The sequence below is a fragment of the Rhinatrema bivittatum genome, chromosome 13 (assembly GCF_901001135.1).
Source record: "Rhinatrema bivittatum chromosome 13, aRhiBiv1.1, whole genome shotgun sequence".
Taxonomy (NCBI): domain Eukaryota; kingdom Metazoa; phylum Chordata; class Amphibia; order Gymnophiona; family Rhinatrematidae; genus Rhinatrema; species Rhinatrema bivittatum.
The window spans coordinates 79,825,580-79,851,360 of record NC_042627.1 but is presented as its reverse complement, the minus strand read 5'-3'; the positions used below and the strand labels follow the sequence as shown (position 1 = coordinate 79,851,360).

At 42.2% G+C, this 25,781-nt stretch overlaps 1 protein-coding gene across 3 annotated transcripts; it reads right to left on the bottom strand.

Annotated features, from left to right (window-relative positions):
• ZWILCH (zwilch kinetochore protein) lies at positions 1 to 25,780 on the bottom strand. 3 transcript variants are annotated; one of them, XM_029574639.1, is made up of 19 exons: positions 25,656 to 25,780; positions 21,271 to 21,316; positions 20,698 to 20,793; positions 18,905 to 19,050; positions 15,538 to 15,734; positions 14,488 to 14,564; positions 13,395 to 13,550; positions 12,415 to 12,486; positions 12,225 to 12,318; positions 11,341 to 11,396; positions 10,919 to 11,030; positions 7,428 to 7,507; positions 6,815 to 6,971; positions 6,690 to 6,718; positions 5,813 to 5,949; positions 5,308 to 5,403; positions 5,098 to 5,216; positions 3,507 to 3,620; positions 1 to 2,144 (listed from the first exon to the last, which is right to left on the bottom strand). In XM_029574639.1, the coding sequence occupies exons 1-18, from the start codon at positions 25,742 to 25,744 to the stop codon at positions 3,523 to 3,525; spliced, it is 1,857 nt and encodes a 618-aa protein (XP_029430499.1). In that variant the 5' UTR covers positions 25,745 to 25,780; the 3' UTR covers positions 1 to 2,144; positions 3,507 to 3,522. The 3 variants fall into 3 exon arrangements, with proteins under 3 accessions (XP_029430499.1, XP_029430501.1, XP_029430500.1); XM_029574641.1 differs by having other exon boundaries at positions 24,632 to 25,680; XM_029574640.1 differs by having other exon boundaries at positions 25,382 to 25,680.
• Position 25,781: the final 1 nt, after the last annotated feature.

Sequence of the window (25,781 nt, the reverse complement as noted above, 5' to 3'; positions counted from 1 at the left end):
GCACCTGAGGAAGCCTTGTTTTATTTATTTAGCGCTTACATTGCCTAAGCGATTTGGAAATAAATGTACATAATTAAAAGAAACAATTTCTGATTACAAAATAGAACACCAGTCCATGGTCTTACACAGATAAGTCTTGTTTGAAGAAATGAGTTTTTAACATTGATTTGAAAGCTGGTTATGCTTCTAGTTTCCTGTCTTCCACTGAGAACAGGGGCCAAAACTAAAAGATATCATGAAACAAAGAGTGGTTGGATTAAAGAACAAAATAATCTGCATCCTTTTTGCCCGAGCAGAAGAAATAAGACGACTTGCATGGTGGCTTTGCAGTAATTCCTGCACATGCTCAGAAAAGACCTTTCTCCATCTTGGCACCAGATGACATCACCCACGCGGGTGGCTGGTTATGTCCTGCTTATCCTCGGTGAAGGAACAGGACATGAAGCCCAAGTCGGGACTGTAACACAATCTCCTGCTTAGCAATCAAGCATGCTAACAAGCCATCAGGTTGCATCATCAGATCGCAATTAAGAAGAATTAGTTGAATATGTCACTCTCTTGTATGAGCTGATAGACGCATCTTATAGGTTAATTGTGAAGATCATAATTCCAAACTGTGTGTTCTACAATGATCATAATAATTCCAAGAACTGGTATTAGCCAGGTAGACTTGGAATCTCTCGACCCCTTGGGATCTTGCCAGGTACTTGTGACCTGCATTGGCCACTGCTGGAAACAGGATACTGGGCTTAATGGACTCTTGGTCTGACCCAGTATGGCAGCTCTTATGTTCAGAAGCGGCAGCTTCACCCCAGTGCCGAGTGTCAGCAAACTATGGTTTTAAAATGCATTCCACTGTTACAGCTAGCAGAGCCAACCAACTGCGATGAATGCTTTCATTCACGTCAGCCTTGCACTGGTGCTAGCTCTAGTACTGTCCTCAAAAGGGAACTTTTTTGGAAATCTAATTCATAGTAAGCACTCCCAACCTGCTTATACCTTTCAGCACTGACCTGATTTCTGATGTTTTCCTAATACCGAATGAGGCAAGGTACATTGTTTCAAATGCTTAAAATGACTAAAAGTGAGGTGTCACATTTCAGTATTTTGCAAGGAACATTGTGCAGCAGTGCTAGTCATATCTTCATGACAAATGCTGGAGACAGAGAAATACTGAGGATCTGCAGGTGGCACACCGGGTTAAGAGGCGGTGTCTGCAAAACTTTCTCTGTCTCCATCTGCTGGAAGAAAGGTAAATCCAGGAGTCTGAACTCATCTGGGTACATTCAGGGAACTATGTCTTTAATTAAGCTCATTGTAAAAGCAGAAAGAGATGAAACAGCTAGGCCACAAGAGTCCAACTTTCCTTCGATGGCTCATGTAACTAATAAGTTGAAGAAAAAGTTACCAATTATAAGAAACAGTATTTTACATAAAGGTTCTGGTCCAAGGGAGTCTCATTCAGGCCCACCGTGTGATGGTCTGAATGAATCCCTTCACTCTGTATCATCAAAAATGGGAAAAACGTAGGAGATGATGGGCTAAAGAATGCACTGAATTTCTGCCTTAAATTGCAAAGGTGTCACTGTCAATAACACTATGTTCCTGGGAGTTATTAGACTGTGAACCAGAATAAAGCTTAGCGTAAAATGCTGTAGCCAAAGGCCCTCATCTGCTTAGCGATTAAATCCCCATACAGAAGACTCGTTCACTACAACAGGGATTTTGCCGTCTTAAAATAGAAAGGAAGGTAATAAAAACATTAGCACACGCTCTTTATATCAAGGCATAGTATTCTTCTGGACACAAAAGGATTGTTTCCAAGCTACCCACCCTAGACAGGGGTGGGGGTAGAAAGAGCTACAAAAATCATTGTCAATTTCTAGAGATCTGGAAAGCTAATGCTGTCTCTTCCTCTCTCCACTCCCCATCCTTGGTGCTTCAGATCCATTGATGTGGCAAATGGATTGTTAAATCCACAGTGTGCACCCTTTATGTACTCAAAGTTGTCTTGCCAATGGGCCTCGTCCAGAGAAAGAGCTAAACACCCAACTTTTCATGCACACTTCATCAATTGCTGTGAGAAAGTTTCCAGATCTCATCCATCCTTCACTGAATGGAGTCCATCTTTGTCTTCTGTTTCCCTGGAATAAGGAGGAAAATCCATCTCAGTGTTGCATGCATTTAGTAGTGCTACAGAAATAAGTAGTAGGAGTAAATTCCAGCCTATGTTTGCATGGTCCCATACTGAAAAAAGTACAAGGTTTTAGCAAAGGCAGTAGCAGCAACACATGAGTTTCTATGTTTATGATGTGAAACCCCCCACATTTTACAAAACTATTAACATAATAAGTTTAGCAAAACAAGAGAAGAGGAAAATAAAGTTTCTGGCTCATCACTGGGGGCAGGATCCTAGATAAAGGACCTGAGGGACAACCCAGATGCTGGCAGCTGACAATCTTGGAGCTGCCCTAGTTTTACCCGTGGCTAGCAGGCACTTCTGGGCCAGCACCGTCATTCCCCTGGGTGATGACATCGAGGTGTGGGTGTCTGTATAAAGGCCCACGAGGATGCTGAATGCACTTAGTCGTGTGTACGAAGGAATGTAAAGAAGGGAATTTGTCAATTTTTGGCACGATTTCTGCCAACTGCGCTACGTGATTTTAATGTGCATGCAGATTTAAATCCTTTGTCGGCCTCCTGTGAAGTATTTTTAGATGCAATGTCAGCATTGGGATGGAAGCAACTCAAACATGGTCACATACTAGATTTGATATTTTTGATTCCAGGCGTTGTTTTTTGCAGAACATTCTAAAATCATTTTGAAGAAAGTTCCTTGGTCTGATCATTTATCTTTGAACATTGTGTTGGATGGAAGTGCAATCCAAAATACAGAGGTGGGGCCATAGAGCAGCTATAGGGTATCGGGTGGTATCTAAAATAATGGACAATCTGCCTCCTACGTCATCATTCTGTCCCAAGCACAAAGAAACCACTCTAGGGGTTTCCTCCACTTTAAGGGAAAGCAAGAATTGTGCAAATTAGAGCAACAGTGGCATAGAAGTGGTTGAGAGAGGAGGTCATTTCTCCTCATCCTCCATCTCCAGTATTCCTCAGATAGATCCAGTAATCATTAAGGGTCAGCTCCCCTGGACTGCTTCACAAGCTCACACAGGGGGGGCAGTTCTACAAATTATAGCGAGACTCTGTTTTCTCTCATTTCTGCTTGAGGGTATCATGTTTTTATCTTGCAGTAAAACTGAAAACAAATGTGGCGTTCAGTGCCACATTTCTGGGAAGAAACATACTAGTTGGCTATTATTTACCTTTACTTTTACAATTAGCTTCTGTTTCCTTTATATAAAATTCTGCCAATGCACTCAACGCCTTCCCTGCAGCATCCACTACTATTCCAGCTCTGCCAACCACCTCACTCCTGCCCAGCGCCACCGCCTACTCTGAGTGTGGATGGGAAGAAAAGTATCAGAAGTCGCTGGAAGAAATACCTGTGCAGCAGCATCTTTATAGGACGTGCACCTGGCTGCAGCTAACCAGTGTGATAAAATGCAAAGGGTCTTCACTGCTGCTGCTGCCGAGGATCGTCGTTTCCAAAGGCAGATCTACAGCACAAAGAAATGACAGCAAGTGGAATAGTTTAAGCACCACAGCAACATCTTCAAAAAGAGTGAGACCTGCAGCTCAATGCCAAGAAGAAGAGAGGACTGGCAGCAGCAAACACGTGCAAGCCTGGAGATCTAGTTTTAGGGCAGGATGCCCAGTCAGAGATGTAGAAGAATGCTGAATGCTATAAAGCGGAGGGGCATGAGGGAAGAGAACGAGGAATCTGCCAGAGAAGATGGAGAAAGAGAACCCATGCTTGCTGCCCAAACCCAGATGGACACATTTTCTGAGAGAATTATAGTAAAGGCTTTAGGCTGAACCCCCAATGTCGTTCCCCGGCCTTATTGTAAAGGGTTTCCAGATTTCGGGTCTGCTGCTGTCTCCCTCTTATCTGCACCAATCCATCTCTAAAACTCCCTTAAAAACCCACCAACAACATGCAGAGGGATAAAGATTCTTACAATACATCTTCATTAAAATGTATGAATAGCTTACAATCAAAATTACTAGGCGATTTGCAAGTGAGCATACGTACAGCATCAGCAAAAGCCAAAAAATACATGTAATACTCGCCGTATTTCAATGAAAAACGTTAAAAACCTCAACTCCATGCTGCTTCTAGCAGAAGCTCAATACAAAGCTCTCTCTATACTGCTTTACTCTACCCCAAGCTCTCTTCCTTGTCCCAGGTTGTGAAACTTTTCAGGTGCTGACCTACCTATGTGTGTGTTCCTGCTGCTGCATATTTTTAGAATTTGCCTTCTCTCTCTTCTCCTTTGAAGGCCTGTGTACACCCATGACACTCTATAAATAATAACTGATGGGCGTCAGCATCCGATTACCAAGATTAATAAGAACTAAGGGACCTATGTATGAAGCATTTTTCCTAGACACAAAATGGAAAAAGCCCTTTAGTGCATCTGCTTCTAAGTTTGGATTTCAGTTTACGTATGATGCCCTGAGCAGTAATAATTATGCAGTGCTGTCAAGTAAATGTTTATAAAAGGAAATTGCCATACTTAATGACTAGGAAGTCTGTCCTGAGTAACTTAGCCGTGGCACTGCACATAGATGCCACAGTTACCTGGATAACTTCAAACTTAACCGGATATATTCGGAATATAGCCAGCTGTTAAAAACAAAAATAACCCAGAAGCCTTAGGAGGTAATTTTCAAAGGAGTTACATGCGTAAATGCAACTACTATCATAGCAATTTTCAAATGCCATTTAGGTAAATGAATTGCATGTTAAAACCTAACTGGTCAAATTTTAACCTGCTAGATGTAGGAGAATTTTCTGTTTAAAACCTGTTTGGCTGAAATGTTCTTATAAATTAACCAGTTACCTCTGCTGCTTAGTGGCTTCTGAAAATTGTTTTCAAGTGACTTTCTGAAGGTCTCAAACTGAGAGGTGGAGGTAGGAATGGAACCTGCATCTCCAGGTTTCAAAGATCTGACCTGTGAAGATCTCCTTACCTGGATCACTGAAGGTTACATGTTCAACTGGTGGCTTAGTGCTGACCTGCCACACCGTCTTCACCTCCTTCTGCCCATGCCCACTGCTTAGCTCTACCTTCCACATCTGCGGATGTGAGCTGAGGAAATTATCAGAAAATCAAGGCATAAAACTAATGTCTTGCTCTGGAGGGGGCCTGAACTGTACAGAACACTTGAACTCTGGCTTACGTTTGGTAGAAGTGACTGATGAAAGATGGCCTGATTGGAAGCTGGAACACGTGCTGCACATTCCAAGGATTTTCCTTGTAGTACTTTAAACAGGACCTGCAAATTAAATAAAATAGTGTAGCTGTATAGTCTTTAGTTAAACAACTAATCACAAGAACTAGCACTGGCCAAATTTCTTCTCCGTTCATGTATGCTTGCTGGGACTAGAAACAGCAACCAGTCATCAAGCTGCTTTTGCGTAGGTGTCTTCCTCATTGGTTGCAGCTGCTTTCTTATTGGTCACTCTAATTTTGACTGGTGTTAGATGCCAGGTGAAATGCTCTTTCTGTATTTTTTTTTAAACCATGGCTGGAATGACCTATTGCTTTTTTTTTAATAATGTGCACAGCATTACTCAGCAGCACTATATAAACCTACTGGCAAAATGTATGCTAGCTGGAAAAACAAATCAGTAAGTATGGAATGCTTTAAAAAAAATAAAAATAAAATAATAATAATAAAGTACTGTGTCAGAGGGTAAAGGTTCTCATGCTCCAGGTTCAGAAAAGCATTGCAGCAAGCAACAATCTCCAGCATGTGGTGGAGTTTCTGAACACGACGGACTTGCTCCTGGAGGTCGACAGAAGTGGAAATGAAGTATTCCTGTGATAGGGGAGAGAAAACGAGAATTCAGTAATCCATCGAGTTAGATGCTCAGAAACTAAGCAGGGTCGTTCTGGCAATTACACTCACTGCTGCAGGAAGCGGGGATAGGGGCTCACTAGGAGGGTCTTACCTAAATCCCCAGGCAGTAGAAATAGAGCACTGGTCCAGCCAGTCTGCCCGTTTGTACTTGGTTTATGGTCTTCTCCTCCTTTCTGCCATTAAAGGTCCCTTTGTATCTATCCCGTGCTTGAATTCTGCTCCTATAATCTCCACTGAGGTCTGTTCCAGGGGGTCCCTCTTTCCTCTGAGCCAGCAATGACCCAGTTTCCCAGCGCAATGTAAGGAGGCACTGAGGAGGTTAATGAGTGGACCACCCTTTACAACAGACACTAAATTAAGGTCGTCTACTTACTGGAAACTTTTCAAATGACTAGGAAAGTTAATCCTAGCGTCACTGCTAAATTCCACTGCCGCCTGTCTGATCTGGCATTTTAACAAAATTCCCCTCTGTAGAAATAACATAAGACTTGCCATACTGGGTCAGACCAAGGGTCCATCAAGCCCTGCATCCTGTGTCCAACAGAGGCCAATCCAGGCCATAAGAACCTGGCAAGTACCCAAACACTAAGAAGATCCCATGCCACTGATGGGTCCTTGGTCAGACCAGTATAGCAAGCCTTATGTTCGTGACTTTAAAGGGTCACAGATTAATAGCACAGGGAAACAAAATAGCTCACCAGGTAATTCAAGGTTGCAAGTTCTTGACCTAAAGAAAGAAAAATTTTGTTTTATTGTACAATTATATAATTGTGCAAACAATTCTTGCAGGTGGAAGCTTCGGGCAATCCGACCTGAGCCTTACCTATAAAACAGTTGATGTAATCTCTCTTCATCTTGTCCAAGCCGATCTCTATCAGCATGTGAATAGGAGTGAGGCCACTGAGAGGGACGGACTCCATGCGGCCATGATAGGACTGCTGAATTAGTTTGCTTAAAGAACTGCTGCTCCCCCTATGGATCTGGAAATGAAACACGACGACTCTGTTATAGGGCACTTTCTCTCTTTGCCCAGACTTGGTGCCCTCGCGGGAGAAGCCAAGGAGAAAGAGACAGGGAAAGCAGGAACCTGAAGCTCTTCAGCCCTCATGCTTACATAAGAGGCTGTCATGTACAGTGGCATCATCAGTACGCTGACCGCATGCAGAAAGAAGGACCCAAATGTCCTTAAACCACGGCAGCAATTGTTGCACTTGTAGTCTACGTGTCCTCCACTTCGAGGTACAACTGCTGCTATAGCCAAATGATCACAGTACTGCACTGCTTAAGGCACTGCCATCTGTTCTCAAGGCGAGAACGGACATTACAAATTCAGAACTAGCAGGCAGAAAAGCAGGCCTGAAGAGATCCTTGGGTTAATGTGTGAAAACAGCAGCAAGTAAATGGACTCATGATTAAAGATGCAATGGCTAACTTACCCAGGGCTGTACGTCACCACCCTTCAGCGACTGGATAATCAAGGCGAAGCAATCTACTACATCCCGATACGATGAAACACCTGAAAATTTATTTACAAACACAATCTATTTGTACTACACCTAAACATTACCTATGCCTACTTCGTCCCCAGCCTGGAGATTATGGGAGCATGGTTTCTGGGGGGCGGGATAACTATACGCAGAGCCTCTGGTTTCCTGCGGCAGAGCTCTTCAAGATTCTGTGTAAGCGTTAGTAAATTCTATGGCAGATTTTTCCAATAATCTGCGGCAATCTGCATGATTTTACACAGTTTCACATATTTCACTATGCAAAATAAAGCCTTACTGTAAACTTTTCACATTTTTCTTAAATAACTGTATTGCTCCCCCACCAATTCCCCCTTGTGCCTGGGAGCTTGCCATGGCTTCAGCTTAGGTGAGAGGGATGATGATTATTGCAGCAGCCTGCAGAGGGATAGCCTGAGCTGGCATTTCTCAAGCTTGCAGAGCTAACAAGGGTTCCCTGTGCTGCCCGGGAATATTGTCTAGGGTGGGGGGATTTAAAAACTAAATGGAAAATGGGAGAATACTAATCTATTTATACATACATACACACACACATACATATATATAAATAAATAAAAAGATAAAAATAAAAGGGGAAGTGGAGTAAAAATTATCTACATAAAATATTTTTATATAAATAACTTTAAAAACATAAACTAGCAAAAATGGTTTTCAAAAGCACAAAACATACTTTTCAGCTGGAATCAGGGTAAGAGGAATAAAGACAACATTGAGAGCAGGCAAGTCTACATCTTCACCAGCAGATGGCAGCAGCGATACTAGGAATGGGTTCTGTAGAGCGCGGTTTCTGGCCCGAGTCCTAGTGCTAGAGTAGAGCAGCAGGCAAGACACACAGAGTCAGCACTGCAGGCACAACCATTATTAGATAACTGAATTACCTGGCATGTTTGTAGATTATGTAGCAACAGCTTAATTATGCAGGGTTTTTTTCTGCAGCTGCAGGCTCACAGCAGCTTAGGGGCACTGACTATATGGCACAAAAGAACATCTTGTATGAAAGAAACCACATACGTGAAATGTGTCTGACATGCTGCCCTGTCATAACATTAAGAACAAGTAGTGACGTTGGAAGGGAGCAAGGCCAAGGCATCACAGGACCCCAAACTCTCTGTAAAATAAGACACCACTCCTATCCACAAAGCATCAGGCACAATCCCGAACGTACAAATTTGAGCTCCACCCAATATCCTAGCCGACATCTACCCTCTCTCAGTGCCGGTTAGCCTGTTGTTCTGCAGTGGGTTCAAGTCTCAAACCAGACTATCCCATATGGTAAAGCAAAAGAGAGACGCTCCCACTTTTCTGTGCAGAATTTAACAGATTTGTGTTCCACCCCGTGCAATGATGCTGTTCAGAGCAGATTACAATAAAATTCATAGCCACGTGGAGGTCCATATTCAGTGCCATTTGTCCGCCTAAGTCCATTAATGGCTATTAATCAAGTTTACTTAGGGAATAGCCACTGCTATTACTAGCAATGGTTACATGGAATAGACTTAGTGTTTGGGTACTTGCCAGGTTCTTGTGGCCTGGTTTGGCCTCTGTTGGAAACAGGATGCTGGGCTTGATGGACCCTTAGTCTGACCCAGCATGGCAGTTTCTTAGGTTCTTATAGGCACATGGGCTACTTTTGTTTCCCCAGTACATTGTTCTTCTCTCTTACCTCTAACTAAGCTTCTCTGGATGGATCAAGCTCTCTAGTTTAAAAAAAAAGAAGAGATTTTATTCTTTCAAACTTGCAGACGGATTTGTTCCTTCTCTCCCTCGGCCTGGTTTTTGTTTTCCTCTTCACCTCTGGCTGTAGGGGGTAAGTGTGGATACTTTGGTTTCTACAGGTTATTTCCCGATACAGCCCGACCGGGGGTGCACGCTGGAGGTTTCAACCTCCCCCCTCCCCTCCTTCTGGATCTAAAGAAGGGGGAGGGGGGGTTTCCGGATTTGCGTCCCCCTGCACCTGTTCCAGCGCCCGCCCTGCCACCAGCAGGACCTTGTTCTGTAGGAAAAAGCATGGAAGGGGAGACCCAAGGCCCCTGAAACAGCAGCCTGGCTCCCACCATGTGTGCACAAAATGGCTGCCAGTTCCTCAGACCCCCCCCCCCCCCCACCGAAAACAGGCTCCTACTACCGCTCGGGGCACCCATGGAGGTCCCTGCCCAACATGGCCGAATCAAGCTGAAGAGCGCCTTGAGCCGTAGCTGCAGCAAACTTTCCTGTGCAGTGCGGGTGAAGAACAGGTCTAAAAATGAACCCTGCCTGCTCTGTCCGTCCCCCCCCCCCCCCCTTTTTTTTTTTTTTTTTTTACAAAAGCAACTAAAGGGACACACACAGAAGGGAACAAAGCTGAAAAACTGAAATACTTCTCCTGCTTCTGCGAAGAAGGCTGAGCCCGGGCCGGCGACAGAGACCCAGAAAGGGTGAGGGAACCAGAACCACCGGCTATCACCCCCCCTCCCCATGAAGATAAAGGCAGAGCTACCCCAGGGATCACCAACCCCCTGCTCTGTCCAAGGGATGGCCCACGAAGGAACCGAACCCCTCGGGGAACCAAACCTTTTTTGGTCTCTAAAATATATAGGGTGAAAATAGTAGAAATGTGAGCTTGCTCCAGGGCTTTTATCCTGGCAGGACATTAAGGATGCACTGCAGGTAGAGCGTGTGGAAGCTGATCAGCCTCTTCTCTTGATGAGTGCGCAGTATCCAGGAGAGAATGGACCACCCAGGTTTTGCAGACTAACTTTCATGCATCCTGTAAGCTTGCTGTAAACCTACAGAAGAATGGGGACCGATTTGCCAATTTGTAGATTTACACTGACTCAGCATCAAGTGAGAGGTGGTCTATAATGGTTTATTCAAGTATGCGAACTTAACAACCTCTAAGGTCTAGTTGTTGATATTGATAGAAGAGGTCTTGGCATCATCTTGTCCCATCACATTTGTCTTCTTCAGACTAAAGGTGAGCCTGAAGTTAATGTTCCCTCTAAGGATTGAATTCCGGTTTGTAAAAATGTTTGGTTTCATAAGCCTGTAAGCACTACTTTCTTTGATGTAAAAAGCCTATGAATTGTATGCTCACAAACTTTCTAACAAACACACATTAACACTTTCACATGCATGCATGCTCACTCACACACACACTCATTCCTCTCATTCACTCGCACACTCAACAGTGAGTACTTGGACTGATACCCCCTGATCAGTACTGGCTAATCACAAAGAAACTAACATTCAAAAACTATGTAAAGACCTCAACACAACGCCTTTAATGTGAGCCATCAATATCTCACTGCAATACCTTTAACCTAATCTGCCACCTTGTAATCAGCTTAGAAGCAACTGTGAAAGGAGGAATTGAAAATTTCATTTACATCAAATAAAAATCAGATATCTTAAGAGAAGACACCCACTTTTTCTCATACAGCTCCATAACTGTTCAGCAAAGTCCAGGTCTCCACGCAAAGTTAGAGTCAGGAAGGACTGAATGGAGCTGTCCACAGCCGCGACATCACTTTGCACTTTCTGCAAGCATAAAGCAGAAGCATCTGCAACAGCTCCGCCAATGCCACTCCCAGGCGCTACCATGATGCCTCAGCCCCATATCAGGATAAAGCCCAGAGTGGCTGCAGGGACACTGCTGGTGCTAGCAACAGATCATTTATTTAATACCTTTTCTATACCGGTGTTAGTGTGTCCATCACATCGGTTTACATCATAACAAAATGCTTAGAAAATACATTTAACAGGGGTACAGCATGGTAAGGGTAGATCATAAAGGCACAGTGGCATTTAAGAGGATTATAAATGGAAAGTTGCACGATAAGTTACATACCTCTGTCTCTTTCTTAGGTACCACACTATTAAAGCCATTAAGTTTATTCTTTAAATCTGTAAAAACAATGAAAGCAAATATTACCAACCTATAAGCCCCTTCTGTAATGTTGCACTTTTTATCCCTTGAAGCAGTGCTGTAGGACTGAAATACACTAATACACATCCTATAAAAGAATATACCGTAACTTATTAAGAGTTATTTCTGCATAATTTGGTCCCACAATACCCTATGCACTCCTGGAACTCCTTCCTCATAAGGTCCGTGATTTAGAGGTGGAGAAGAGGGTGAATGATTGTTAGAGGGAAGCCAGATGAAATCCAGCTGGAAAAGAGGAATCAAAAACTATTTCAACTTCAAACAGAAAAGAAATTTGCTGCTAATAAGTCACTATTTGTAATTGCTTTAAGTGGGTGAGTTTTACTGTTTGCTGTGTCCACTTCTGAAATCCTGCACAGTGCACAAAGGGCATGAGAAGGTTTTCCCTTGATTTCCGTGGAGCCCTACCCTAGTGAGAGTGGCAATTGGGGGATCTATATTTATTATGCTTTTATTTATTGTATTTTGTAGAAATTTGTTGTAAACCTGAGGTTTTTTTTCGGAAAAGTTGGTCTAGAAACCTAACACAAAATGAAGCTTACCACACCCTCTAAAATTTACCATCTGTCTTTAAGTACAGTCTTATTCTTTCTGCTTGTTCCATCCTATTGGTGCAATAAAACAATTTTAAACAGCTGATAATCCACTTGGGAGATGCCCCCTGATGTAATTACCAAATATTCATTTGGATGGGACAAATGATATTGCAGTTGCCACTAGCTAAGGCAGAGAGAAAGGCAAAATGGTTGGCTGATGGCTTTTGCCATATAAATAAGTCAAGTTACCATTTAAAAGTTCCTGAACCAGCTCGACAGCTGTGCCAGTCTCCAAAGGCTCCGGCCACTCAGTCACACCCGTCCTCAAGCTCTCCGCCAAAACCTGGCAGCACAGAGGAGGCAAGTTACGGATGGAAATTTTCATTTATTATTCTTAAAAACTGAAATATTGATACAGCAATGTCAGATGTGTACTCACAAGCAGAAAATCCAGTTCTTTATAAACCTGATAGACTGGACTTCGTGGATCCCCAGGTTCCACTTGAATATTCTGAAAGCACCAAAAGTGATAAATATCTACAAAGAGGTCTTGAGGCTCAGCCAGGCATCCTGAATCTTCTGTTTTGATCATAACCAACTTCTCATCTGCCTCCACATTTCCAGAGAGAGGCACAAAAATTACCACATCAGTCACACACTTTTCACTTTTAACAGTGACATCATTAGTACTGCTTCATTATAGCTGGATAATTAAGGCACATGTCGACTTGCCTAGGGTTACACAGTCAGACAGAACTGTGATTAGAAAGGAGGCTCAGGGAGATTTAGGGAGTAATTTTCAACCTGTGCATATTGAGACAAAATCTACAGGTACCGTTTACCTGTCGACTTTGCTCCAACTTTAAAGATAAAAGTACTCATTTTTGTATGGATAGGTTTTTTTTCATGGAAAAAAGCTTGCATACAGGTGAATTTTCAAAAGCATTGCAAACTTAAATGCAACATAATTTTCAAAAGCCATTTACCAAGTTAAGTGCACTTAATGCAAGAAAATCCTATGGACAATTCAATGGAATATATTGTAGCAATTTTCAAAAGCCCACTTACACAGGTAAAGTGCATTTACACATGTAAAACTCAAGTGTCCAATCTCTGTGCTCTGAACACGGCCCCAGGAAACCTCCTTTAAATGTGATTAAAAATCCGTGCGACCTTCAGCGGCATTGAGGGAGGACAGTTTCTAGACAGCTGATTTATGCATGGAAATAGGTTTGAAAATTGCCTTCAAAATGACTTTAGGACACAGTACAGACAAGACTGTAACCTAGAGTGGCCCTGTCTCAGTTGCTAATCATTTCTCCTTCTTGGGTGCTAAATGGTTAATTAAGAAATAAGGAACATTTTCTGAATTTCCCAGTTCTTGATACAAGACGACAGATTATACTTGTTTGTTCTTACCAAAGTAGCAGCTGCTGTGAGTGGAGGTATTTGCAAAGTTTTATCTACTGCATGCCAAGTGAAATCCACACACACTTTACTCTCAGATTCAATCATAGAGTTTTCCACAGTGGCATTTCCATAAAGATCATACTGAGCAAAACCTTTAGTTGTGATCTGGAAGAAAAATGTTTTAAACAAATATATATAGTGAAAAAAAAAAAAGAAATTGGACTGTCCTTGCCACAAGCAAGAGCTGAGAGTCAAATTCCCAGCCTCTATTTACACTGAATCTGGCAAAGTTTCATAAGGATACTGTGATGGGGAAGATAGATCATGCACATTTACACAAACACAATGCAATCTGCATGAATACAGACATAAAACAGAGCTGTTCTGCTTGTGCTTTACAACACAGGAGAAGAAAATATGCAGCATTAATTATATTATGGGAGTAAAATGACTTTCTTATTTGCTTTTCCTCGTTTTCCTCCCCCCCTGAAACATCTTGATGGTTATACCGGATTTTGGAACAGGATTTAGTTACTCATCTTTCCAAACTCATACTAAAAGTGCAGTAGTTAGATCTCTGCCCTAGAGAGTTTACAAGCTAAGTTGGTACCTGAGGCAATGGAGATCAAAGAGTTTTGCCCAAAGTCACAAGGAGTGTCAGTAGGAAAAGGTGAAATTACTTATCTAATAATTTCCTTCCCCTGAATAGTCAGACCAGTGCAGACAAGTGGTTATGCATGCCAACCAGCAGATGGAGCCAGAGATCAACAGGCTCACTAATGTCACATTCCAGCCCGCACTTTCCTTCTCTTGTCCTGCTCATCTCTCCTCGTTCCTGTCTTTCCTTGCCCAATCCTATCCTCCTTTGAACTGATTTTTTATGCCCTGACCAGTGCCTGGATCCCCACGCTGCTGTCTGCCACCTGCCCTGTCCATTGCCTGCTCCTTGACTCAGTCTTCTCTCCAAGGGATCCTCGCCTAAGTCCAGCCGGCCCTTAAATCCAAAGGAGTCCCTGAAATTGCCAACACTTTTTCCTTACACATGAACTGAGAGAAATCTCATACGAAGGCCCATAGTTTACATACATGCTGTAAAACCTACAGCTGTTGAATGATGTCTTCCTTTGTGGATCTTTATGAGCTCTTCAAGATTTGCAATAGTTTTGCCAATCACAGGACCTGCAAAATACCAAGGGAAATTTGGAAAGAATGATTAGCTCCATCAGAATCTGAATCACTTTGGAACGAGAAAAACAAGGTAAACAGAAACTCATAAGAACTTAAGAAATTGCCATACTGGGTCAGACCAAGGGACCATCAAGCCCAGCATCCTGTTTCCAACAGTGGCCAATCCAGGCCACAAGAACCTGGCAAGTACCCAAAAACTAAGTCTATTCCATGTTACCATTGCTAGTAATAAATAAATTGACCTAACTGTGACGTGGAGGACATGAGCAGTGGGAGCCAAGGAAGAGCTTTTGCCGTAATCATAGGTTTCCTGGGGGTAGGGGGAACAAGCAGCGGGAGCAGAGGAAAGAAATCTGTGGACTGGATAAGGCTGAGCTGCAGACCGGATGTGGTTTGCAGGCCGGAGGTGTCCCACCTTTGTTTTAGGGGCATAAGCTGAGTGTGAGACTAAGTATTCACAGTCTAATTTACTAAGGGGAAAACAGTTTGGTAAATCAGTTTTTATCTGATTGTTTATTATATGCATTTTACAGAAAACAAATATTCTAAAAACAAACACTGTATTATGTATGTAAAACTTATCCTCACTGAACATTATGGTGGAATTTTTAAAATAAAATAAGTCAAGCTAATTGGTTTCACTTGCACCTCCTTTATATCCTAACAAAGCATATTCACATTTGGCATGCAAGTGTGAACCACACAAGTATCCTTCTCCTTCCTTCAAAATCTTGCAGTGCAGGCTCGGTGAGGCAGCCACTAGGATATAAGGCGGAAACAGATGTCTTCACATGCAACCTGCCATGTAAAATCATTTCTTTCAATTCCTGCACATCAGAATCCATCACATCCCAGAATCCATGATGCCTTGAACGAGGGTCTTATTGTAACTTGCTACAGTCAAGGTACACAGAGACACGGAATCCCAATTATTATAAGGTCAAGACATCAGCAGCTCCTGTACCTTGACATGTTACTGTGTGGAAACAGATTCCGGTAATCCTGTTGTCGCTGGTTTTGAGTGGCTCCGCTCCAAGCCAACAGGTGCCTTCTGGATCAGAGCTGTCGCATCTCACCCACAGGGGAGGAAGAACTGCACCGCCATTACTCAACTGGCTCATGTTTGGATTGAGTGCTAGGGAGTAGAAGGAAAGCAATTGCCTAGAAAAGCAAAGATTAAAAAGAGTGCGGGAGAAGGAAGTAAAAGTCAGTGTCCCAATTTCCACCACACTTGTGTTTAAAATTAAAAGTTGCTTCTCTCTCTTAATACATTAAAGGAACACAGAATATGATGGCAGAAAAGGACCATAAGAGCTCATTAATCTGTCCAGTTTCTTCCTGGTGCAATGCCACAGACAACACTTAATCTCTGGCTCGCTCCTCATTTCTTTTTCTGTCTCTATACCAGGCTCTCTCAAGTTCAGGACCCAGTATGGAAATCTTATGTACTTCTGTCACTGTTTATGTCTCCTGGAAGGCCGTTCAATGCATTCACCACTCTCTCTGCAGAAATCCTGGTAATGTTAAGCCTGAGTCTCACAAGAATTCTTGCAGATCTGAGGGGATCAACTGGAATTATAAAAGTGAAAAATAACTGGAATTGTAATGCAGAGACGGAATCCCTGGCAGCCTCATATTGTTCTAGAGCCAAAAAAAGATTTGTTACTTGTGCATTATTTATAGCTTTGAGATATTTGAGGGTCTCCATCACGTCTTGAGTTTTTAGGGGCATGACATTTTGAACCGTTGCGTGGTTTTGCAGTAGGGAATTTTAATGGTTGCAGCATGGTCCTGCTCAGATAATTCTGTTAAGCCTTTGTGAACTGGATCTCAAAGTGTAACTAGTTTTTCATTTGATAAAAAAAGCCTGTATAGTCCGATCCTTGGAATGGTTTCTCACTGAATGCAAGTACGTAGTTGCATAAATAGAATAATGGAAACATTTTCTCATGGGATACAATAAGCAGCTACAGATTAACAGACTAACAACATTATACATCCAGCAGGCATCTCAGGTTTTAACAATATCAGCACTACAGAAAATTCCCTTGAAGGGCCACGATGCATTTTATATGTTTTAACAAGCACACTTTTTCATTGCTCTAACAGATAGTGAACTATTTTGCATTGTTTTGCATTTCATCATCAATTTCACATATTTGGAGGTAAAAGGCCAGCTCCGTGGAGCTGAAGGCTTTAATAGATGCTTAGAATGATGTTGGCAGGAGAAGCAAAAGTTAACAAGTGAATTTTCAGAGGAATTCCACATATAAACTATAACATACTATCATAGAAATTTTCAAAAGCCATTTACTTGAGTAAATCCTATGAACAGTTCATAGCAATTTTCAAAAGCCTGCTTACACGGTTTAAGTGCATTTACATATGTAAAACTCAGTTTTAAGCAGGTAAATCAGGTCCACAGGGTTTATTGTTAAATGGAAGGAATTGGCTTCCAAATATAAAACAGCTGTTAGGTCAACTAAACAGTAGTGTGTGAATGATAAAATTGAACCGGCATGGAATAAACCCAGAGACGACTTCTCTGTGGTGAGGAAGTTATCAATTGTACTGGCAGATGACCGTGAATTGTTTCACTCGGAGGACAAGCCTATTGACTTTGCCTGGTTCTTTCAATCTAAGATTATGCTGATTTGTGAAGAATTTTGTGTGGTTGCAGTTAGTAGGAGGGAATCATAATTCTGGCAGGTAGCGAGGCCTCTGACTTGCAGGCAGAGGTATTCAGGATGAGGGGAGTACTGTTAGTATCAGCCGTGAGCTTGCGGTCAGGGAAAGATTTTTGCTAACTTCATTGGAATAGTTAGTGAGGATCGTGAATTAGATCCTTGCCATTCAATGTTTTTTTAAACCAGTAACACGTGGGCTGCTAGAGGGGCTTTCCCTAATTCCTTGAAGGTGGCTGCGGTTAAATCATTGCTGAAGAAACCATCTCTTGATGCAAGTGACAAGAAAAACTACTGGCCAATATCTACTGCATCCTATTTAGGTAAAGCATTGGAAAGGGCAGGATTTATGGAGAAGCACGGTTTTTGGTCACTTATTAATTAGGGTTCTGGAAGTTCTGTAGCACTAGGATAACAGGGTATGAGACTGCTGTGGATTTTTTTGGACTTAGCTGCCTTCAATACGGTCAGTAGTAATTGCTTGATTAACTGACTGAAGGCAACTGGGACTGCTGGACGAGTCTTAAAGTGGTTTTCCTCTGACCTCAAGCAACAATCTCAACAAGCGTGTATGGGGAAATTTGTCTAGTGCCTGGGATGTGGCATCACCTCCGAGACACTCAAAGTGACTTCCAAAATACTACTAAAACATAAAAATGCTAAACAATCCTCTTAAACATAAGTAGTGGTATTATATTCGCTTAGGATTCCTATCAGTGTCTTCCTGTACAAGAGGCTTTCAGTTGAATATGGTATAGAATTAAAAATAAAGGAATGCCATGCTGGATCAGACCAATGGCCCACTGAGCCCAACTTCCTGGCTCTGATCACCTGCAGGCACCCAGTAGATCCCAATATAAAAACCCGTTTTAAGTTGCTTTCCCAAGAAAGACAAGTTGGAGAGAAATAATCTCTGGCTAACAATTTATGAACCTGTCCTCACCTTTTTAAATATCAGTTTTGCCACTAGCCGTAATCATATTTTCTGGCAACAAGTTCCACAGCTTCATTGTACATGGACTGAAAAAAATATTTTAAATGTGTTTTCCCATCTGCTTGCCATTAATTTTGGGAAAAGTCTCCTAGTGGTAGTAACTTGATAGTCTTTATTAATCCGTTCCATACACTTCCTCCCAAGCTGTCGCTTTACTGAGGAGTCTAAGCCTTTCTTCAGAAGGGAGCCAGTCCATCCCCATAACCATTTCTGCTGCCTTTGGTGCTGGTGTGACTGCACCCTGGATCGATACAGAGGTCTTCGTGCAGTCCCAGTTCTGGTCTCTTTTTTTTACTTTCTGAATAATTGCTAACATTCTATTTGCTTTTTTGGCCGCTGCTGCTGCTCACGGAGCTGAAGATTTCAATGCATTGTCCACAATGACACAAAGGTCCTTTTCCTGAGTGGTAATTCCTAATATGGAATCCAGCACCGTGTATGCATCGTTTACATTTGTCAGAATAAAGTTACTGACTTCTTTTTGCAAACCTGAAACAGTAGACTGAAAGAACAGCTACAGAGCACAGCCTAAATTATCTGTGTAAACAGCAGTGACTGAACTGCTATTCCTTGAACTTTCCAAAATTGAATCTCGTTTCCTTGTTTTGTTTATAATTTTAACTAAACAGGATCAGAAGTGAGTTAAAACTTACCTTGCTTTCATAACAGGCACTGCAGCTGATCCAGGATGCTCCAGGTGAAGGCCTTCGAAAACAAAGCTTTCTTCTTTCTGCGAGTCTTCAATGCTGCCGTCTGTCCGTGACTCATTCAGGCTGTTATCCTCTTCCATTCTGAAAGGCTTATAAGAAAATCTCCTCTAATTGTCTTACACCCTCTACCCAACTACTTTTAGTTCTTAGGTCACTAATTCTAGTTTCAGCAAACCTTCAGACATGTTTGAGACTAATATTTAAGAGATTCTCCTGCAAAGAACACTGAAATCAGTCTTCAGAAAGGGAAAAAACAAAAAGCTTATTAAAGCCGTTAACAAGAATGGTGAAAGGAGGTGAGGGGAGAAGATGTGAATGCTTGATGGGGCAGGGCAAGAGATGGTAAATGTTAAGGGAAGTTAGGAGTGTGTGAATGCTTGGGGGAGGCATAGGATGCTGAGACAGGATTATGCACTGCTGCCCCTCCTGGCAGTGAGGGAGGCGGGGCAGGAGCAGGACTGAAAGGACAAGATGGGCCATACTAGGGGAAGGGAGAGGGAGAAAGAGAGGTTCAGGTATGAAGTGAGGGAGGGGAATCAGGAAGAGGCAGGAGAAGAGAGAGAGAGAGAGAGAGAGAGGACCCTGGATAAAGGCCAGGGTGATGGAGAGAGAAAGAGGACAGGTACTGGGAAGATAGAGATGGAGCAATGACTCAAATAGGGAGAGAGAGAGTGGGGATAATGGAAGAGAAAAGGAATGGAGGAGAGAAAGTGTAGGAGAAAGAAGAGGAGAGCACCAAAGAATTAAAATATCCACTCAAGAAAAGAGACAAAGAAGAAGGAAAAGACACCAGAGAGAGAGAGAGAGAGGAAAACAAAGGAACAGAGAGAAGACCTGAGAATGAGAAATTAAAAAAAAAAAAAAAAAAAAAAAAAAAAAAAGAGACAACCAGCCAGGAAAGCAAGCCAGAGACATGAAAGGTTGGAAAGTTATTGCCCGATAAGGAATCCGAATAACTCACCAGTACAAAATATCCCGGGACACAGCTCCACATCTCCCACAGAGATATACATGTTGGGAAGAGCTGAATTTTGTTGGGTAATTTTGACTTTCTGGCATGTATGCAGGACATACCCGCCAGCATGGAGGCTTTTGTATTGGGTCCAAAAATATTTTGTGGTAACAAAACTTAAAGAACATGCTTTTAGATAGATTTCCATGGGGCCAGAGTCCACTAGACTTCTGCCCACTCACCAGAATGATCTGTTCACTCAGTACTTGCACAACGGGGAACAATTGTGCAAGATTCATGCAGCAGAACTCTGGGAAATCTTAACTGCAGGAAGGAGATGAGCAGTGCTGCTCACCTGTGGGCACCTCCCATGCCAGCTTCAATCTGCTGAAGGCAAATCTAAAATGTTCTTATTAGCTGAACGTAGCGTTCGTTTTGGAAAATACTCCTTAAACAGATTTACTAAAATGTTTGGGGGCATATCATGAGTTGATTTAAACAAAAGGGTTAAAATCCTAAACTTGGCCCATTGTTCAGATGGCAACCAATAAAGCAGACATAACAGTGTCACATGGACATATCTGGAGACGGTCAATACCAACCTAGCGGCCGAATTCTGAAGGAGCTACAATGCACGCAGTCATTGTGCATTCAACTGTCTGGTTTGTTATTACAGCAACCAATACATTTCTGTTAAATTGTTGTATCTCAGGTTGAACTCTGTTGGAGAAGCGTGACCTAAATAATCACAATAACTAGAAGAATTAAGTTTCAAAATATTTACCTTTTTTTCCACAATAAACACTGTACCATTTCCATTCCAAAAGCTTTCTAACGGGCTTTTCTCTCCTTCCCTGATCAAATGCACCTGGACATCGTTCTGGCAAAGGCATAAATAAAAAATTAGCCAATCACTTTACTTACATTAAAAATAAAATAATGCCAAACGTGCACCTCCTCACTCTCAGACGGAGCGTCAGCATTCTTTCCTTCGTGTCAGCACAAAATGCCGCAGGCTCCTTTGCTGGAGTATTACGTGGATTAGATTTACCTATAAATATCTTATCACATTGTTCAAGGCAAAGTCTTAAAAAATAGTATATATTTAAGTTTGAGCAATGAGAGAGTACAGTGGAGAACTGTCACTGTGGGCTTCCTGTGCCTCAGTTCTAGACGGATTGGAGCAGTTTTACAGAAGTAATGAGGTTGTGCCAGGAAGGAAGGAAACCTCTACTGGCAAAAGAAGGCATTTCCATTCAAGCTCGCAACCAGGAAGAGTCATCTGCTCACCCAGCATAATCACCAGGAAAATTAGGAAGAGGCAAAAACAAATAATAGGAGAGAAAACGCCAGTTACCTCATAGATAAATGGCTTTGTTGCAGACTTTCCTTCATCATGTATTCTGTTAAAATGGAAGAGACCATGCAGGTAGGTTAAATAAGCAACAAAATGTTCTGACCAAATAGCTCATTCACCTTTTACCAATAAGCAATTTAACATTTCATTGTTTTCTCTCAAAACTCTATGCCTAACAGATATTACCCCTACTTTTACATTATGGGAAAGCGACATGACCCAAGCAAATGAAGACAGGAGCCCAACCCAGGAGTCTGGACTGATCTGTGCTACTACAGGAACGAACAAACATTTTCGTTCAATACTGAGGGACTGCAGATGGCACCTCGGGTTATGTACAGTGTCAGTGAAACTCTCTCTGTCTCCATCTGCTGGCAGGGAGGCAGAACCCAGGAGTCTGGACTGATCTGTGCTACTACAGGAACGAACATTTTCGTTCAATACTGAGGGACTGCAGGTGGCACCTCGGGTTATGTACAGTGTCAGTGAAACTCTCTCTGTCTCCATCTGCTGGCAGGGAGGCAGAACCCAGGAGACTGGACTGATCTATGGTACTACAGGAATGAAAATTAGCAGTATGGAGCCCATCATTGCCACCAGATTGCACAACCCGGCTATCTTATGCACCATTTGACCCACAAATGGCCACCAAGAAAAAGCATACAGAAGATTGTGTGCCAGCCAAGGCTGCACCACATCATCCTAAAACACCTGAATGTAAGCTGCATTTTTTCCCTTTAATGATATATTCATTTCTGTACATACTAGTTTCCTGATTCAAATTTTAATTTGTAATTTGCTTAAAACTAAAGTAAAAAAAAAAAAACAAGATCCAGCTCCTTCAATCTGTGCTTTCTCCTGTAGCTAAGGAACGTGTCCTTTTGCCAATAGATCCACCACAGGTCTTCCCCCTATCCACAATCAAGGAGAAAGCTGCCTGCAAAAGTTCCCATTCCCCTGGGTAAACTTGGACATTTTCCACCCCAGCAATACGTGCTGTCAAAATCATCTGCAAATCCTCTTCTGCCCAGAGACTGAGGCCACCCGACTCCTGCTGCCATTCCTCAGTCATCTGAGAACTCCTGTTGCATTGTCTGAAAGTATCAGAAAAGCCTGCCTTGAACAATTCTGAGAAATCCTTCTAAAGCCAGCTTTATGGCCTTCACTTCCAAATGAAGGATGACCAACTGGCTTCCAGAGGAAAAAAGCCCTGGTTGTAATCATTATCCACGAAGAAGTCTCCAAATGTTCTCTCTCGTCCAGATTGCCCAAATTCAGCCAACAAACCAGCAAAGAGTTAACCTCCATTGGAAAAGGAAGCTTCATGTAGCATACGTGTGACTGAGGCACTCACCAGGATAGGTAAGATTTCTGTAGCGGCCTCATATGCGTTGTCACCTTCAAACCCAACACTTGAAGATAACCCCATATCTTGGGACTCTAACAGAGTGTGAACCCTTTCTCCGGTCATATGCACTCGCCCCTGAAGTGGGCTCATGGGTACTCTAAGGACTAGGTAGGCTTCAACCTATTCTTGGCAAAATTTATCACACAGCTTAATTCTTGCAGAACTGTATCACTCTGGCACTGGAATTCAGACTTTCGTCCATCTTCGCTCAAAATCAGCCAGTTGTCCAAATACAGGTGCACTAAGATGCCCTCCCAAAGCAAGACCACTGCCACCACAACCATTACCACTGCCACCACAACCATTACCTTCATTTGTTAATGTTCTAAGTATTTCTTCTTTTGTCACACCCTGTTAATTGTAAACCGGCATGATGCGACTCCCATCGCGAATGCCGGTATATAAGAAATGCAAATAAATAAATAAATAAATAAAAGGTCCTCAGAGCTGTGGTTAAACCAAATGGCAATGCCCAGAACCGGAAGCGAATCCAGAGCATCACAAACACAGAAAATTCTTATGATCCTCTCTAATAGGAATACGTAGATAATCCTCTGTTAAATATAACAATATTCGAAGGTCTCCCCGTCTCACCACCATCGCAACTGATCTCAGTGTTTTCATCTGGAACTGAGATACTTTCAACTTCCTGTCAACCTGCTTTAGATCCCAGATGGTTGAAAATTACCTCCTTTCTTAGGGACCTGAAGTAAATCAACTAGCTTCCTTTTCCCATTCTGATTCCAGAATCACTACCCCTAAACTGATGAAGGCACTGCAAGGTGAACTCAACTCCCTTCCTCTTCTGGTGAGAACAGAAGAGGAAGGGAGTTCCTCATCTGTTACAGGTCAGGAAAATCCCAAGGTGTAAAGGAAAATTGGTTCTTACTTGCTAATTTTTGTTCCTGTGGTACCACTTATGGATTTGATAAATAAATTGTTCTAAAATCGATAGAGCTGCCCACAAATAGCAAATAAATATTGTATATCAGTGGATCATCATAACACTAGTGGCGGAATACTACTTTGTTTCTCTCACACCCTTCGGGTCATGTTTAAACATTGGTCTGCACAGACCATGCAAATATGCTCTTTAAATTATTTTTACCTGCTAAAAGAAAATACTTAAAAGTGAAACCACGTCCCTTATATTTTAAAACTATTTGCCTATTTCCTTTGTAGACTTAATGCAGAAATTAAATAGCTTAACACAGTTATGTTATTTCCAAAATAACCAGCTAACATTAGCTAATGGAGAATTGGAATCTATATTGAATTACTGTGTCTTTCAAAAAAGGCTCTTTACAATTTAAAAAAGGAAAGGAGCTTGATTCTCAGCCATTGCTAATTCAGTTTTACAAATGTTAGCATCAATAATAGCTAACCTGAAAGCCCAGATACTGCTCTACAGTGCTCATAATACATAACTGATTTCTTATGCCATTTTCTTTCAAGCTGTTTTGTTTGTTTGTTTGTTTTTTTCTAACACAACTAAACCAAGGTGATATCAAGTGGATTAGAATCAAGTAATCAAACATAAGATTTAAGTGGTATCCAAGAGAACAGAGCTCCATGTTTCAATCTGCAAAATGAGGGACTGATCATTGAAAGTGGAGGGAAGTTTTGATAGTTCTCTATTTGTATATCGGTATTTTTAAATATCCCTAGAAAAATGAATTGTTAATCGGGATGAAACAATGAGAGATTCTGAGATTTTGCTGCTCAGAAGTGACTATAAAGAGTCCAGTAAATGCTGCACAAAAAAAAAAAAATAAATTTCTAACATTGTTATTTTTTTTACAATATGTTTTAGTTCCAACTCACAAAGCAAGTCATTCTTTGGACCTTCTATTCACCATCGTTATGCACTGAAATAATTTTTAATAACTGTTACACAGGGATAATCGCAAAAATAACATGTCAAATTTAATTTACAGTTTTAGTAAAACATACATTTTTTGTTAATTGCAACTACAGCTCAGTATTTTGACACGTTTCAAACTGCTTGTTTGATGGAACAGTTGCAATTAATAGTCCCCACACCCTGTCGAAAGAAAATTCTCTCATCTTTGCAAGATTCTGGACTTGTTTAATAAAAAGTAAATGTTCCTCGATAAACTTGCTGGAGAGTACAGGGTCTGTGGCTTCAAGCAAAACTTAGACCCCGGACTCCCAAACCGGGTCACTGTCCCAGCAAGACTGTCTGTGATGGACAGAAAAATAGAAAGTGGATTCTTTGTTGGCTTTGACACATTTGTTAAACAATTGAAGGGGCTTCCAAAACCACAAAGGTCTCCTTCTTCAGAACTGGTCCAATAGGCAGCCCAGCTGGCAAACATTCCAGCTTCCTCCACTACTAAAATTGCTCCTGGAAAGCTACAGTGGAGAAAAGCACTAAGAGCCGGATTCGGCAGGGCTAAGATTATCCCCATGGGCACATTGTGCAGTCTAGGAATTCTCACTCCCTGTAGGCGTCTCGATCGCAATTTCCAGACTTCATCGCACGCTGCGGACGTTAGTGACACCGTCTGTTTCAATCGCATCCCCTGTGACCAGTGCCCTCCCATCCCTGGGTGGGCGAGTGGGCACCCGAGGAGTGCAGCCAAATGCAGCACTTAATCCTCACCAGGCGAGGCAAGAAGGGCTGTCTGCAGCCCACCCATGCAATAACGAGGAGCGCCTTAAACGGCAAAGCCAACTCACTTCCGCAGGAGAGTGCTCCAGGCTAGGGCCGCCTGATGCCGGTTCCGCCACATCACCGCAGCCCCGCTGCCCACCAACTGCAGGCGCCGGTGACGTCAGCGAACATCCAAATCGCGCGCGCTAGGCATCGTCACTTCCGGGATGATCATTATTGAAATGGAACACTTTCAAACATTTCGGTAACCTGTTACCTCCAATTTATCGATAATAATCTCGCGCCATAGCCAATTATTTCAGCTCATTCAAAACAGCTATTCTTTTAAAACCAACGCACCGTAACCATTTGTGGATTCCTCCGCAGTAAAAGTAGTTCCCCTCACTTTTCACAAAGATAACTCTGTAAAGAAGAATTAAGGGCGGCATTTTCCCCCTGGAGAGGCTCGGGAATTAGTATGAGGGA

Bases quoted from the DNA above. Each gene is read 5' to 3' on its own strand.
- ZWILCH (XM_029574639.1), bottom strand. From the start codon at position 25,744: ATGCCGCCCTTAATTCTTCTTTACAGAGTTATCTTTGTGAAAAGTGAG. The intron at 13,551-14,487 runs GTAGGTTTTACA...TTTTTCTTCCAG, and splicing joins GAAGACATCATTCAACAGCT to ATCACAACTAAAGGTTTTGC. The intron at 12,487-13,394 runs GTAAGAACAAAC...TGGTGCTTTCAG, and splicing joins TCACAGCAGCTGCTACTTTG to AATATTCAAGTGGAACCTGG.